The 15,000-nt window shown below is 41.2% G+C and overlaps 1 protein-coding gene and 2 non-coding genes across 5 annotated transcripts in view; 2 read left to right on the top strand and 1 right to left on the bottom strand.

Annotated features, from left to right (window-relative positions):
* Nucleotides 1-766: 766 nt before the first annotated feature.
* Nucleotides 767-839, top strand: trnaf-gaa. Its single transcript has one exon. It is a non-coding gene; the product is annotated as a tRNA-Phe (tRNA).
* Nucleotides 840-1,221: 382 nt separating this feature from the next.
* Nucleotides 1,222-1,294, top strand: trnaf-gaa. Its single transcript has one exon. It is a non-coding gene; the product is annotated as a tRNA-Phe (tRNA).
* A 1,280-nt stretch (nucleotides 1,295-2,574) lies between these two features.
* The window catches only part of LOC117536918 (multivesicular body subunit 12B-like), a 20,589-nt gene continuing 8,163 nt past the window's right edge, over nucleotides 2,575-15,000 (bottom strand). For all 3 annotated transcript variants that reach the window (XM_034202015.1, XM_034202016.1, XM_034202017.1), the window contains 6 exons: nucleotides 14,860-14,989; nucleotides 10,733-10,873; nucleotides 9,389-9,483; nucleotides 6,649-6,704; nucleotides 6,486-6,545; nucleotides 2,575-4,831 (listed from right to left, as the gene is read on the bottom strand). In XM_034202015.1, coding sequence (XP_034057906.1) covers nucleotides 4,745-4,831; nucleotides 6,486-6,545; nucleotides 6,649-6,704; nucleotides 9,389-9,483; nucleotides 10,733-10,873; nucleotides 14,860-14,989 — 569 coding nt within the window. In that variant the 3' untranslated portion in view covers nucleotides 2,575-4,744. The remainder of the gene's footprint in view (nucleotides 4,832-6,485; nucleotides 6,546-6,648; nucleotides 6,705-9,388; nucleotides 9,484-10,732; nucleotides 10,874-14,859; nucleotides 14,990-15,000) is intronic.

The raw sequence follows: 15,000 nt of genomic DNA on the forward strand, positions 1-15,000 counted from the left end.
TATTATATTAATCAATGTCAACAGCCATGTGTTATACATCCGATTGACAACAGTCATTCAAATAAGTTGTTAAACGACTCTTGTATGAATGGGCATGTTGTAATTAGTAACTACACTTCTGTGAGCAGTGGTTCATTAGTCATTCAGCATATACTATACACAGAGGTGGGAAGTAACTAAGAACATTTACTCAAGTACTGTAGTTAAGTACAATTTTGAGATACCTTGAACTTCACTTGAGTATTTCCACATTTGTCTACTTTGTACCTTTCCTCCACTACATGTATTGAATCCCTTTAGTTACTTTACAGATGTGAATGATGTGAAATATAATCAAGTGTTGAATCAGACTTTAGTTCCACCTGGAGTAAATCCACCAGCTACCCTGCAGTATACAAAGTCATTCAAACTAGCTGCACCTTCACCAGCTTTGAGAACACTTTCATGATCAATCATTATAAAACATATCATATATATTATTCTGAAATGGACCAATGTGCACAACGACTACTTTTGACTACAAATAGGTGACTTTTGGGCACAAGTTTCCTCCATAACTCGAGCTGCTGGATTATAGCAGACTCATTTGGTGCCTTCCTCTGTTCATAGGTTTACTCATAGGCTGCAATGTAAAAAAGTAAAATGCGAATTGACAGCCAATATGTCAACTAGTATTGGTTAAATATATTTTCTGAAAATGCTGTCTTTTTTCAAGAGATGTTGTTTTAGTTTTTGGAAGACTGCCATCGTTTTGTAGCTTTTTTGTGCCGAAATAGCTCAGTTGGGAGAGCGTTAGACTGAAGATCTAAAGGTCCCTGGTTCGATCCCTGGTTTCGGCAGAGGAGACTTTTAGGCACAAGTTGCCTCCATAATTACAGCAGCTGGATGATATCAGTCTGATTTGGTCCTTTCTCTGCTCGACATACAGGTGCACTTGTACCGGCAATTTACAAATTCAGATGAATACTAATTAGAAGCCAATCTGTCATCTAGTATTAGTTTAAAGTGCACTTTCTGAAGATCCTGTCTTTTTCACCAGGGGTTGTTTACGTGTTTTAATGACTGCCTTTGTAGTGCATTCTCTGTGAGTAAACAGCTCAGTTGGGAGAGCGTTAGATTGCATTTCTAAAGGTCACTGGTTTCGATCCCTGGTTTAAAAGTAGGGTTTTAGGCACATGGTTTGAGCTGTTGTTTTAATGACCATTGTTAGGTGACCTTTGTGCCGAAATAGCTCAGTTGGGAGAGCGTTAGACTGAAGATCTAAAGGTCCCTGGTTCGATCCCTGGTTTCGGCAGAGGAGACTTTTGGAGCCACTAAATCACTACAGTGAATGTGGTGCCTTTCTCTGCTTCACAAATAGATTCACGTACACCTGCAGAGAGATAGATATGTAACTTTAAATACATATCTAAACTAAAACTTACATTTGTGACAGAGCTATTTGATAGAAACTTCATCAACCCTTAATCTGCAGTCACTCGGTGGCAGAACTCCTCTGTGGTGCTACTGAAGCCGGAGAATAATGAACACACTTTATCAGCTCCTCTGCACACAGCTGCTGATAAAACATGAAGAGAAAACAGAGGTTAGATCGTATCAAACATCACACGCCTGCAGACGTACAGCGTTTGATGTGCCCCACACATTGATTTCCATCTTTCCATCGTCTTAACGAGCAGCTTTTGTCAGAGATAGCTGTAAAAACCTTTTCACAGGAAACCAGCGGCAGCTCTCGACCTTGTAAACATTTTATAACCAGTGTGTTTACAGAGACGTGTGTGAGCTGCTGGAGAGGCTGTGGAACATTAGTTTACAGTCTTAAAGTAGTGTGGTGTGACCAGTACAAAGCACTGTGTGTTTTAACTATACCTTCTATAGAGCGTAGTACTGATAGCTCTAAAACGAAATATATACAACCAAATAATGAGCATTTCATTTGACCTCTGAAACATATTTCTTACTTTCTCTGATTATTATGGTTTGCACACTTACTAAAACTACTGACTGGAACATCTGTATCTGTGATTGAGAACAACAGATAAAGTCAGGTCAAACGAACATGACGAGTTTCCACTTGTTGTTATTGGTTACTTCACTATTGTTAAAGCTCCACGGTGGCAGCAGCTGTCTGTAGAGAAGCCACATGTTTGCTGGAGAGCTAATTGACTTGTGTTTGATACAACCACACACACAGAGATGAAGCTGAAACAGAGTGTGCTAACTCAAAGAGGCTGAGGTTTCTGAGGCTCACTGTGATCTGTCTTTGAAGCTTTTATGGAACCCAGTATAGAAACTAACTTGAGACCTTTTGTGCAATCTTCATGACTCCACAAGGCCTTTTTGTTATTCTCAAACCCTTTCAAGAAGAGTCAGAGGTTTAAGGATGAAGGCTAATGGAAAGTGTGTGATATTGGGCTGTTGATAAAAGAGATATTCAACAACACAGCCAGCATTATTGAACCGTTTAAAAAAATGATGAAGACAGAAATGTTCCTAGGGACAAATCAAGCATTGTTTATCCAGCTCAGAAATCAGGCGTAAAGTGACATTCGTACTCAAATCAAAGTCAGAAGCTTCCTTTCATCATAGTTTAATACGACTTCCTTATAATACAAATTAACTGATGCTGTTTTGTTCATTGTTTAGTGAAGATAATCTACAAGACAAAAATTCTGTGACGTTTTCTCAATAACCTACAAAAATAACGTTCCTATTGAAACCTCTGGCTCCGTGCATGCACACTAACACACACACACACACACACACACTACACAGGAGTGTTACTGTTGTTAATGCAGACACAACGCTTAGAGAGCTGCGGAGAAATGAGCGTTATCACCGAGCATGTGAGAGCAGTGCAATCGACAATTTTAACATTTCTGAAAACACCACAAAGCCTTCAGGACAAAATGCTCACAATGCGGCAATGACTAATAAATTAGACGAACACAAATATAAAATAAGAAGGAGTTAATCCGAGCATTTGTGGTAACGTTGCAGAAACAAATGGAGTGAATAATCCAACGGGGTGCTTCTCAACACAATACTGCATTAACATAAAGGACATGTCTTAATGTTTTGAAGTCATCTCGCTCACATTAAGTCCTACCCGGAAACGATATGTAACTTGTGATTCGTGCAGTAAGTGTAGCTTCATTTGCAGTACAGAAAACCAGCAGCCCGTGTTTCTGCTGAAATTAACAACACACCGAAAAGATTGCATTAAAAGGCATATTAAAAACATATATATGATGACATATATTTGTTAAACAAGAGAACCCAGGCTCTGGGCAATATTTGAGAGTTTCATCGTGGCATGTTTGCCTGTAAGTAAGACAGAAAGGTCAGATACATGTGAGGTCCATCAAGTGTCTCCATTTCACAGTTTGTCCACCAGAGGGCACTGACGAGTTGAACCACACTGTACAATCCTCCAGTATGTTAATGCTCACAAAACTAATATCAGCTGTTGATATTAGGGTAAACAAATCCAGTATTTTCAGGCTATAAGGATTCAAATGTAATTTATGTATGTATGGAATAATTGGGATTATCACTAGGTCATAATGATTACAATGTAATGCATGTATGTATGGAATAATTGGGATTCTCACTAGGTCATAATGAATGTTGGAGTTGACACGGGAAATGAGTTCAAACTGAAATGATTAAGACTCCTAAAACGACCTCAGGCTACAATAAAAGTCAAAGTGTAGCTCAATTAGCGAGAGAGATGCACTGTGCTTTTCCCCTTGTAATCAATGTGTCTAATACAGTTATTATCTTCGCCGTTGATCGTGCATGATGGAAAACCAGCTGCAATTTGTAACATCTTTTTGCTTGTGTACCTAGAAAGGTAACATATAGAAGCTAAGAGTGACGTGAGGAAACTAAACCTGGGTATCAAACCTCAGTGTCTGTAGTGGTAATAAAAAACAAATGAATACTTTAACATCTAGGCTTTTCCACAAAGGTATTGACCATAAACTCAACATTTGTAGATTTAGTGCGAGCTGCAGTGTTTTCGATGTAACATGTGAACGTTTCTGCTTCTAATGCCGAGGTCTGCAGTTAATACTAAAACTTAGCAGTACAGTCAAATGTAACAGGCGCTATCAATGAACTGGTTAAATGTAACTTGTTCAAACACTTAGTTCATGCCTGGCTCTACTCTTTATCAAGGAGGAAACACTGCGAGTGTTCCTCTTAGTATACCGTCTGTAAATGTGTTTATGTTCATAGTATTTTAAAGTAGAAGTACTGAAAAAAAGTGTTCTTCACTTATATGTAAATCTGTGGTACGGTGTCGGTGTGAAAGGCTATCTCACCGTCACACCAGTATATCACAGTAATATGTAGCGAGCAATGACAGGCGTCCCCCATCACTCACGGGGCGTTTTCCTTTTGTCTTTGCAACACACATAATGGGAGGGGTTACCGTGATTTCGGCCAATCACAGCGCATTGGGGTTGATGAACACAAAAGGCCGACATAATGCCGCTCTCACTGGATTTCAGAGAGCCGTCCATCAGAAGAAAATGTAATCCTTTCTTTTAGTTTGGAACAAGTCCTCCACGATTCTCTCGAGGAAATAAATGTATTTAAAGTCATCATACGAGTGGGATCTGTTCCGTCCAACAATGAGCGATTCCATCCCATCATAATGTCGTTGGTAGCGGGTTCAGACGCAGATCCTCAGAGTTTAACTTCCTGTACACATTAAAAACAAAGACGGTGTGGATCCTCAGGCCTCCGAGCTCAGGGTGGTCCTGGTGGGGCTGGGGGGGAGCCGGGCCGCTGCACTGTGCTCTGTGCGGAAACTGTAGTCATACTGGCAGAGGAAGGGAAGGACATTATTCATATTAAAGGCTTTTGCACAATTTAAAATACACACAGATAACAGATGATAAACAGGGCAGGAAGAGGAAAAACCTCTCACTAAATAATGCTGAAAATCACAATTGTATATAAAACACATCAATATACAAACAATTGCTTGAATTCAATAAAAATGGACAAGATATTCAAATGTAAATATACTAACACTGAACCAGGGGTCATGTGATTTCTTTAAAGCCCAGTTTTCTGCTTTGATTGGAAGCCCATCACAGACCTTGTTCCCCTGATTAGTGGCGTTTTGCATAAGAACGAATCTGTGAATTTAGTAGGTATTAAAGTGCCTGTACCTGAAATGATTTTGTAAAATAAAACAACAATTTGACGTCATCATCTGTACAAAGCGTGTCTGAAGGGAAACACTTTCATGGAGAGTAGTTGGGAAAGCCCGTACTATGTTACAATATGTAAGGTATTGATGAATTAGACTTTAATAAAGAGGTAATATCACACGTGGGACACAGCAGATGACCTCTGGTACACAGTGTGTTGTAAATATATCATTGAGGTGTCATTTCTCTCCACAGCTGTAACACACATGTCTGATGTCCCTCTGCCTGCTACTATTGACACACAGTAGGGTGACCATTGTTATGCAATTAGCAGACAGATGCTACAGATGTAATCAACATGTCTCTGTGCTCTGCTCCCATTGGATAGACAGACATGTGTATTCTAAACAACTGGTGTTTGTGTATACTCAGGGTTTGATACCTGCAACTGGAGACTAGTTATGGCGCATTTCCACTGCAGGGCCTCGCTCGGCTTAGTACGGTACAGTTAGGCCTCGGTAGGCCAGGCTCACTTTATGCTGCGTTTCCATTACAGTTTAGGAACTGGGGCAGTAACTATAGTAACGCAGTGTAGGCGGAGCCGTGACGTCATCTTCAATGAGAACCACAAAACCAACATCAGCCGTTAGCTGTTAGCACTCAGAGCTCACAGCTCCTCATATCTGTTCAGAAACTAGACAGAAGTTAAACAAGTACAAACCACAGACTGTCTGTGTCATGGAGAATACAGTCGCTGGTTTATTTATGTCTGTAGGCCGTTGTTGTCAGTGTGGACGGTCGGAGCATATACAACGTTAGCTTAGCCAAGCTCCATTCAGAAAACACACATTTTAAAAAGGTGTTTCGCCTGCCGTCTGTCTGCAGACTTGTCAAAGCATTAATTCATGGTTTTTACTAACCGGTATCAGTATGTTGTTACTTCGGCATCATTTAGAAACGTGTATTACAATTAAATCACGGTCAAATATGTTCATTGTGTTTTAGTTGCCAGCTATTCTCTCTCTAGTTTAGCATACTCAGCCCGGTTGTTGGCCCGGAAAGAACCTCGATTTTGGAGAGCCAGAAAACTGTGAAAAAGTACCCGCTAGCCGGAACTACGCCGAGTGGAAACGCAACCAAAAACAGGCCGGGTTTGGTACGGCACGCTTAAACCGTGCTGCAGTGGAAATGCGCCATAAGTCATCATAAAAGATAGATTTTAAATGACTGTTTATCTGAAATAAACTTAATTTCCCAACAATCTATACTATTAATATGATATGAAATATAGTAACTAAATAACATTGTTCTACTAACCTCTTTCTCGATCTCAGCCAGTGACTTGATGGTGATGCCCATCAGGTCCACCTGCTGCAGCTGCACATGGAGAGCAGACGGTGGGTTAGTCAACACATATAGAAACCTGTGAGTCTCCATCAGGCCGGGCGGCCAGCCAAGAGGAAACTGTGAGGCTACTTACGTCAGACGAGGCACAGGCAAACTTATCCGAGATGATGAAAGGCACTCCATCCATCGCTGAGAGAGACAAACACAAGTTCCGTTTTAGAGCCGCGGCAGAGCGGAAATATAAAACATGTATTCAGGAATAGTAAAGGCAAAGCAAAGTGGTGGACCATGGAAGATCATACATTTTCAAGCTCATTCACTGGAGAGAAACTCCCTCTGAAGGGAACACAGGCAGGGGTAGACATTACCTCCGGGCCGGTGGACTTGTATTATCTCTGGCCCGGAGCATTCGTCCAAAAAAAAAATCGACTAATAATGAAGAAAATTAACACATTTGTTGCAATAGTAATTTATGCACTAACTACATTTCTACTTGTACTACAACATTTCAATCATCAGTTCTTCCTCATTATCCTCAATTGTTCATATTTGGTTTATTAAAATAATGATATTGTGCTCATTGTTAAAAAATGTCTGCTATTATTATGAGTATGAGTATAATGCACTTTCTGCCTTCCTGTCATCAGGAGTTAGACATGTAATGGCTGTAATTGATTTGATTAGAACCTTATTATCCTAAACTGCTGGGACATTTCGCCAATACCTTTATATTGTCTACTCTTCACTTCCTTGTCAGCATAGGTCGGCATTGATGTACAGAGCCGACAGAAGGCCTTGTTTATATTGCCATCATATTGAGAGGTGCAGTGACGCGTCCTAAAACCAGGAAGTAAGCTGCTGGTTCCCTCGACAAGGGTTTTGGAAAATAGCTGGAAATAAGGTCTGTGGAAAACAAACCTGTTTGATAAATGCACGTTTTGTTCAGCCGGATAATCTCCACATGTCTACCCTACTTTTATAATGTTCGAATCATAAATCTAATCAATAGATTATAAAAGGGTTTTAGGACGCGTCACTGCAGCCAACTCCATTGATCAAGCTGAAACGTTCTCTCCCTCTTCTTCTCATGCTCCCTGTCACTCTCCTTTAACTCCTCCGGTGACTTTCTTTTATTTGAAGATTGTTTTTTGCCCGGCTACCGCTGGTATTAAAAACATTTTGGCGAATGGTTAGGTGGCGCGATAGTCTGTAGTGAAGGAGCGCGGTCCCGCTCACGGGAGCCTGCTCACACTGAGCTCCGCAGCAAATAGCTGTTTGCTTTTCCTCCAACAACGACAACCGACTCACGGAACGCTTTGTTGTCGCGTTGATAAACGAAACAATTTAACTAAATTGCTAGTCAAAATACCACAGGACATTTTCTTTTAAAGAAATCATTGTAGTGGCCCGAGCGGGCAAGTGCAAAGTACGTCATGCCCGCGGTGTCTAAATAGTGCTTCCGGGCCAGAGGGCCATTTATAATGTCGAGCCCTGACAGGGATGTTATCCTTTGCAGACCTTTTACTACGTCTATAGAACACACTACAGGAAGGAGAACTCCCCCCAAACCTATGAGGGTCCCTTTAAAGCATCAATCTGCTGCACTGGGAGAGAAGTTGGATCTATGGGGGAACTAAACTAAAACACGAGTCTGTACAGCAGGGCTTTGAGCGTAATGCTGTGTGTGTGTGTGTGTGTGTGTGTGTGTGTGTGTGTGTGTGTGTGTGTGTGTGTGTGTGTGTGTGTGTGTGTGTGTGTGTGTGTGTGTGTGTCTCTGTGTGTGTGTCTCTGTCTGTCTGTCTGTCCGTCCGTCCGTCCGTCTGTCTGTGTGTGCGTGTGTCAGGGTGGGAATTTCACGACGGCCATGGCACTTTGGCCGTGAGGCCCTGTGAAAAAAAATGCAATTCACGTGGCCTTTGTGCCCCTGTCAAAAGTTCCAGTGTAAACAACGCTAGTGAAGTCATATTAGTGCGCGCAGTAGGATAGTCCCGTGTCTGTGGATCAGAGCGATTGCTCTGCTGTGATTGTTCCGTCAGAAATGCCTGTAGGAGCCCGACAGCCTCCTCCTCCGCCGCGGGAGCAAGACAAGCACAGGTAAGCAAGCGGACCAAGCTGTTTTGATATGATTTAACTGAAGTATGTGGTAGTATTTGAAAGGACTTAACATTTACGTGTTTATAGAAAGTACTATTGATAGGTAATTACCATTGTATTAGCCTATTTAAAGTCGACTCGTTACATTTTGTCATGAAAACTAGCGATAGCTAGCTAGTTTGGATAGCGCTAACGTCTTCCCTTCAAGGGGTCTACATCTAGTGTTGCTTCTACAAGCTAGCAGATAGCTGTCACCTTTGAATCTAGTATTTTTCTTGCTAAGCGGTTTTGATATAATACATGACTGACTTATGTGGTTTATGGCTGAACTTAACGTATACGTTAAAGAAACACTATTGCTATTCAGCCATTTGTAAAACGACTGGTGTTGACGTTAGTGCTACACTTTTCAGTCATGTTGATTGACCAGCGTAATTTAACCAAAAGGCCTTTGTGCCCTTGAAAAAAATGTGAACGGGAAGGCCAAATGGCCTTGCCCCTAAAATGACGAAATGCCAAGCCTGGTGTGTGTGTGTGTGTGTGTCTGTCTGTGCGTGTGTGTATGTCCGTGTGTGTATGTATGTCCGTGTGTGTGTGTGTGTGTGTGTGTGTGTGTGTGTGTGTATGTGTGTGTGTGTGTGTGTGTGTGTGTGTGTGTGTGTGTGTGTGTGTATGTGTGTGTATGTGTGTGTGTGTGTGTGTATGTGTGTGTGTGTGTTGTGTGTGTGTGTGTGTGTGTGTGTGTGTGTGTGTGTGTGCGTGTGTGTGTGTGCACTGACCTGAGATGGCGTACAGGTTGGAGTTCTGGTGCTCGTAGTCCGGTCTGGTCGTGTTCTTCCCTCTGAAGCTGGCTGGGAGCGTCATGGAGATATGTCTTTGGAAACAAAAGGAATAAAAGCACAGCATTATGACCTGGGACTGTTTCCCACAACAAATAGTTAAGTCTTTACTTCTGTGTCTGACAAACACTTGGGAACCTGCAGAGGAACGGACTGGAAACAGCTGGAGGCTCTCAGGTGTTTTCTCTCCTGCCTTTATTTGAACCACAAGTCAACTCTTTTAAGGGATCGGTAAATAACTTGCTCTCATGCACTTTCCTGCGGTGTTGTGGGGAGATGTGTTTAAATGTACTTGAGTGCAACACCTTGAAACGATCAGAAAATAACGTTTCTCTGAATGTACTGCTCTGTTCTCCTCTCTTCATTCATTTCTAGTTCAGTGCTGCTCCTTCTCCCGACAATGTAACATTTAGCGAAAAGCAGTGGTCTCTTTGGAGGCATTAGGTAGCCTGGGACTATTTGATTATGTGTGTAAATACATGCGGCTTGACAGCAGCAGAGCGGGTGTTTCATCCTATATTTCTCATGACGCGGTTTGATGCATGTGTTAAAGGTCACCTATCATGCTGTTTTTAGGCAATAGCATAGGTCTCAGATATATAAAAAACATTTCTATGAAGTATTTTTGTTGGCCAAGACGCAGGAGACGTGAGGCGACGGTCCGTCGGGACGTGTTCTTTGGTGTCAGTTCGGGGTGTAAGGACCTTTAAGCATCACATTTCCCAACTTCCCCTTTCCTCTAAGGCAGGGGTGTCAAACTCAAGGCCCGGGGGCCAAATCCGGCCCGCGACTTAATTTCATGTGGCCCCACAAGAGCTTGCAAAGAATATAATATGTTTATTATACGGTTACATGCTACTTTACAGAAGCACGTTGCCCATGAACTACATGTCCCACAATGCATCTCAAATTTGACTTTTATTTTTTAATTCTCACTGAAGAGATTTGAAATTATTTGCCGTAGACTTCTGCTTTCAGGCGTAGTTAATTATGTAGTTATTACCCTATCCGATAATAATCCAATGCAGAGGCAATAAGGTGATATAATACATTATTTTATATATATTAAATATTTATATATGTATTTTTTTATATAGTCTTAAAGTTACAACCGGCCCTTTGAGTGCTGATATGATATGATTCCATAATGCTGATATGGCCCGTGATGAAATTGAGCTCTAAGGAGAGCACACATCCTGTTTTTTAGAACCAGGACTGAGCAGGTGAATCAGACATGTGTGCAGATGCAGATCTGTCTGAGACAGTGAATTACAGTGCACATACTTGGGCATAGCAGTGGCTGGTACCGGAGCGGGTCCACTGGAGTTCACATTCTGGATGTTGTTGGTGGAGGGAGTGTGAGAGCAGTCCTGGGCTCGGGGTACGTTCCCCATGCGGTACCAGATGCCCATGTTGTTGAGCTCTCTGCAAGACAAGGGAATAAACACTGTTAGCAGAAGCACTCCATTTTACATCCCACATTTATCGAATATAGGGAGGAGGTCGTTCTGAGATGTATGCTTCTTTAATTCTCTTTAAGCACACACTTGATGTTTTTAGTTTCAAACCTCCACATCTAAGTGAATCACATGTTTTATTCAATTCTATTTCTAGGATTAAAACCATATTCAATGTATTTTTAACTATATATTTTAATGTAATTATAGTTTTCTTCAAACAGTTTTCTATCTGTGTTTTTAAATCCTTGTTTTATTTGATGTAAGCACCAGAACACTAAATGTGTGAACCTGCCTGGTAATAAACCTGATTCTGAAACGTCAATGCTTTTGCGTTCACAAGTCAAGTCTTGAATCTGTCTTTGTTGTCTGTACCTTGGATTATATACATGAAGAGACACGCCTGACCGCCGTGTAGGGTTGCAAAGGGGAGGAACATTTCCGCTAAATTTCCATGGGAAGTTAAGCAGCTGGGGAATTTTGGAAATGTTCCATATTGGAAACCTTCCATGGGAATGTATGGGAACTAACTGGGAATCGAGGGTAATGTAATCGAATCTTTTTATTTTGAAAGGAGCCGTTGCGACTTCCGACTGATTTCGATAGAGCGGGTAACATATGAGCACAGCCCTCTGTGGATGTCAGCATGAGCAAGAGAAAGGTATCTGAGGAAAATCGTGTTTTCCAGGAAAAGTGGGAGAAAGAATATCTTTTCACTGAATTCAGGTGAACCACAACGTTGAGTGTGTTTGCAGACCGTTGCTGTAATGAAAGTAAGCAACTTGAGCCGCCACTACATTTGTGTGTGTGTGTGTGTGTGTGCGTGTGTGTGTGTGTGCGTGCGTGCGTGTGTGTTCCAAGTGAATCTGCGGCCCCCTGGTGGCCAGTACATACATTATGTGGCCCCCACCACCATCCAAGTTGCCCATCCCTGCTGCAGGGGGTTTGGTCTCAATAGCCATGCAGTAAGCAGTGTGCTATGTGCATTCAACCATTACTGGTCAAACATCACCTTCACTTTGGACGATGTGACTGTTGCCAGCATCCATAGTAAATAAAGAATCAGTGATCTACTCACTTATTTATGAGCGACTAAAAGGCCTTAGGCCTATTACAGCCGTATGCTATTGATTGATTGATTGATGTGATTGAGGAATGGCATGGATATATTCAAGGCATCCGTTTGTTTTAGTCAAGATTATGTTAAAATATATTTTCCCCAACTATATTCAAGTTCCCTATGAAGAGCCAACCTTCAATTTTGAAAAGGTTATTCCCGTTTATTCCCATGGAAAGTTTCCATCTTTGAAAAGTCCTGGAATGTTGTAACCCTACGACTGTGTGACTTCTGTGCTGATCTTTTTTTCCAAACAGATATTTTCAGACATGCTGCATGCTCTAATAATCAGCATAGTAACTTAGTAACTTAGTAACTCTGAAAAGGTGTGAAAATAAATCCGTGTGCTTCAACGTCTTGAAAAAGCTATACAAAAAAGAAAATCAGTTTTTGAACAGTTCTTTAGTTTAAACCACTATTTCAATCCAACTACATGAAATAATATAATATCTTAATATTGTTAATACACATATTTTTATTTGTTTATAGACATATTAATATTTTTATTTCAATTGATCTTTTATTCGACATTAGCCTTTAACTTTCTGTGTTAAAGGTGGGGTAGGTAAGAATGGAGAAACCAGCTCGAGTGCGCTAGAATTTGAAAGAACACAACCGGAACAAATCTGCCACTTCCTTCAGACTTCCTCACAGAGCCCCTCCTCCAACACACACGAACGCGCACATGACCAATGAGGGCACGAGGTAAGCTGTGCCCAGATGGAAGGCTGACAGGCAGGTAGGCCATCCAGTTACTTTAGCCGGCTCAGATGATTGGTCGTGCTTTTTACAGCGCCACGGCTTCTTTTATGTATTTATTGTCAAAGCATTTAATATATTCATTGCTATCGGGACGTTAAGATCATTCCATGGAATATAACAACAAGTGTTTCTGAAGTGAATTACCTACCCCACCTTTAATAGAAATATCTTCTAATTTTACTTATCTTTTTACTGCACATCCTTACTTTTAGTTCACTTGTTAGTATACATACTTTTATTGAATTCTATTTTAAAATTAAGCAACTATCCAAGAGCTAATTTACCACCGGATAATAAAAGTGTTCAGATTGTGAGACCTTATTAAAGGTGGGGTAGGTAATTCACTTCAGAAAAACGTTTTGTTATATTCCATGGAATGCTCTTAACATCCCGATAGCAATGAATACATGAAGTGCTTTGACAATAAATACATACAAATATCTCATGAAGCCGTGGCGCTGTAAAAAGCACGACCAATCATCTGAGCCGGCTAAAGTAACTGGATGGCCTACCTGCCTGTCAGCCTTCCATCTGGGCACAAACTTATCTCGTGCCCTCATTGGTCATGTGCGCGTTAGTGTTAATTTCGTCAGCTATTTTTTTTATTTAGTCTTAGTCCTGTGTTAAATTCCTTTTTAGTTTTAGTCATATTTAGTCACCTTCATCCTGTTTTTATTTAGTCAAGTTTTAGTCGACTAAAAGTCTGAGCATTTTAATCTTATTTTAGTCAAAGCAAACTAATTATTTTAGTCTACTTTTTGTCAACTGTTTTGTCAATGAAAAAAGTCTTTTTTAGTCATCAGATTATATAGAACATTTCAGTCAAACTAGTCTAGCCAAAACCAATAATTTGTCATTTTAGTATATATAAATAAATAAGATTATATCTTGTCCTTATTTGATGAAAAACTCAGGTTGAATGATTAAGAAGCTTTGCAGAGGATCTGCTCAGGTTTGTGGTGTTTTCTGTGTTTTGGCCACATTGCTTCCCTTCTGATAAAACAATGCATTCGCTTTTTTTCTCCGCCTCATTGGAGCGAAAATGGGCCCAAATATCACATCGTTTCTTTCTCCCAAGCAGTGGTGGCTTTAGACTTTTTCGTTGTCAGTCATTTTGACGGACAGGATCGTAACATTTCCGTCATAATCCATTATTATCCGTCGAGTGCACAATTTATCTCTCACTCGCGCTGACGGGGGTATTCGGTTAACGCGAGTGCGACCACTGCTCCCAAGCCCTGTTGCCATTTCATTTTCTGTTAAATAAGGTTAGTTAGACCCGAGTCTTCCTGACAGTTCATATTATGCTGCTGCCCGGTGTAATTCAGCAGCACGGACACACACAGCTACTGCCCTGCCGCAGCACGGACACACAGCTGCTGCCCATGCCGCTGCACCGGAAATGGAACTGCATGGGAGAACAACTGCCTATCAGAGATGTAATGTTATCTTTGATAATATTTCGTCTCCTCATTTCTCGTCAACGAAAGTAAAGAGAGATTTTGGCATAGTTTTTATTTAGTGAACTACATTTTCGTCTCGTCACTTTTCGTCAACGATATTGCATGATGATTTCGTTACAGTTATCGTTTACTGCCGTCGGTGCCGTCTCGTCATCGTCTCGTTTTCGTCATGGAAAAAAAGGTCGTTGACGAACATATTTCGTCATAGTTTTAGTCAACGAAATTAACACTAGTGCGCGTTCGTGTGTGTTGGAGGAGGGGCTCTGTAAGGAAGTCTGAAGGAAGGGGCAGATTTTTTCCGGCTGCGTACTTTCAAATTCTAGCGCACTCAAACTGGTTTCTCCATTCTTACCTACCCTACCTTGAAGATTGAGATTTTATAATAACATGTATTTGTCAAGTGTACAACCTAAACTGACATCAACAGAATCAGATTTCCTTTATTCGTCCCATAGTAGGGTACAGCAGTATAGACGGAGACGAAAAACAAGAATAACACTATTAGATCAAAAGGAATGCATACAGTTAAGCAGTATCTATTAAATAATTGAACATTGTGGAATACTGTGTGTGATTGCAGTGGTAAATATAACATTTCAAAAAGCTGCTCACCCTATGAAGGTGTACTGAGGGGGGGCTTGCTTTGAGCGCCCCAGGATGCGGATGTCACAGATGGCCGCCTCTGTGGAGTCCCGAGGAATAAACTTGATGCAGAGTCGCCTCTTCCTGAAGGCCTGCTCCTCTGTGGGAAAA

This window comes from Gymnodraco acuticeps, unplaced genomic scaffold (assembly GCF_902827175.1).
Source record: "Gymnodraco acuticeps unplaced genomic scaffold, fGymAcu1.1, whole genome shotgun sequence".
NCBI classification, from domain to species: domain Eukaryota; kingdom Metazoa; phylum Chordata; class Actinopteri; order Perciformes; family Bathydraconidae; genus Gymnodraco; species Gymnodraco acuticeps.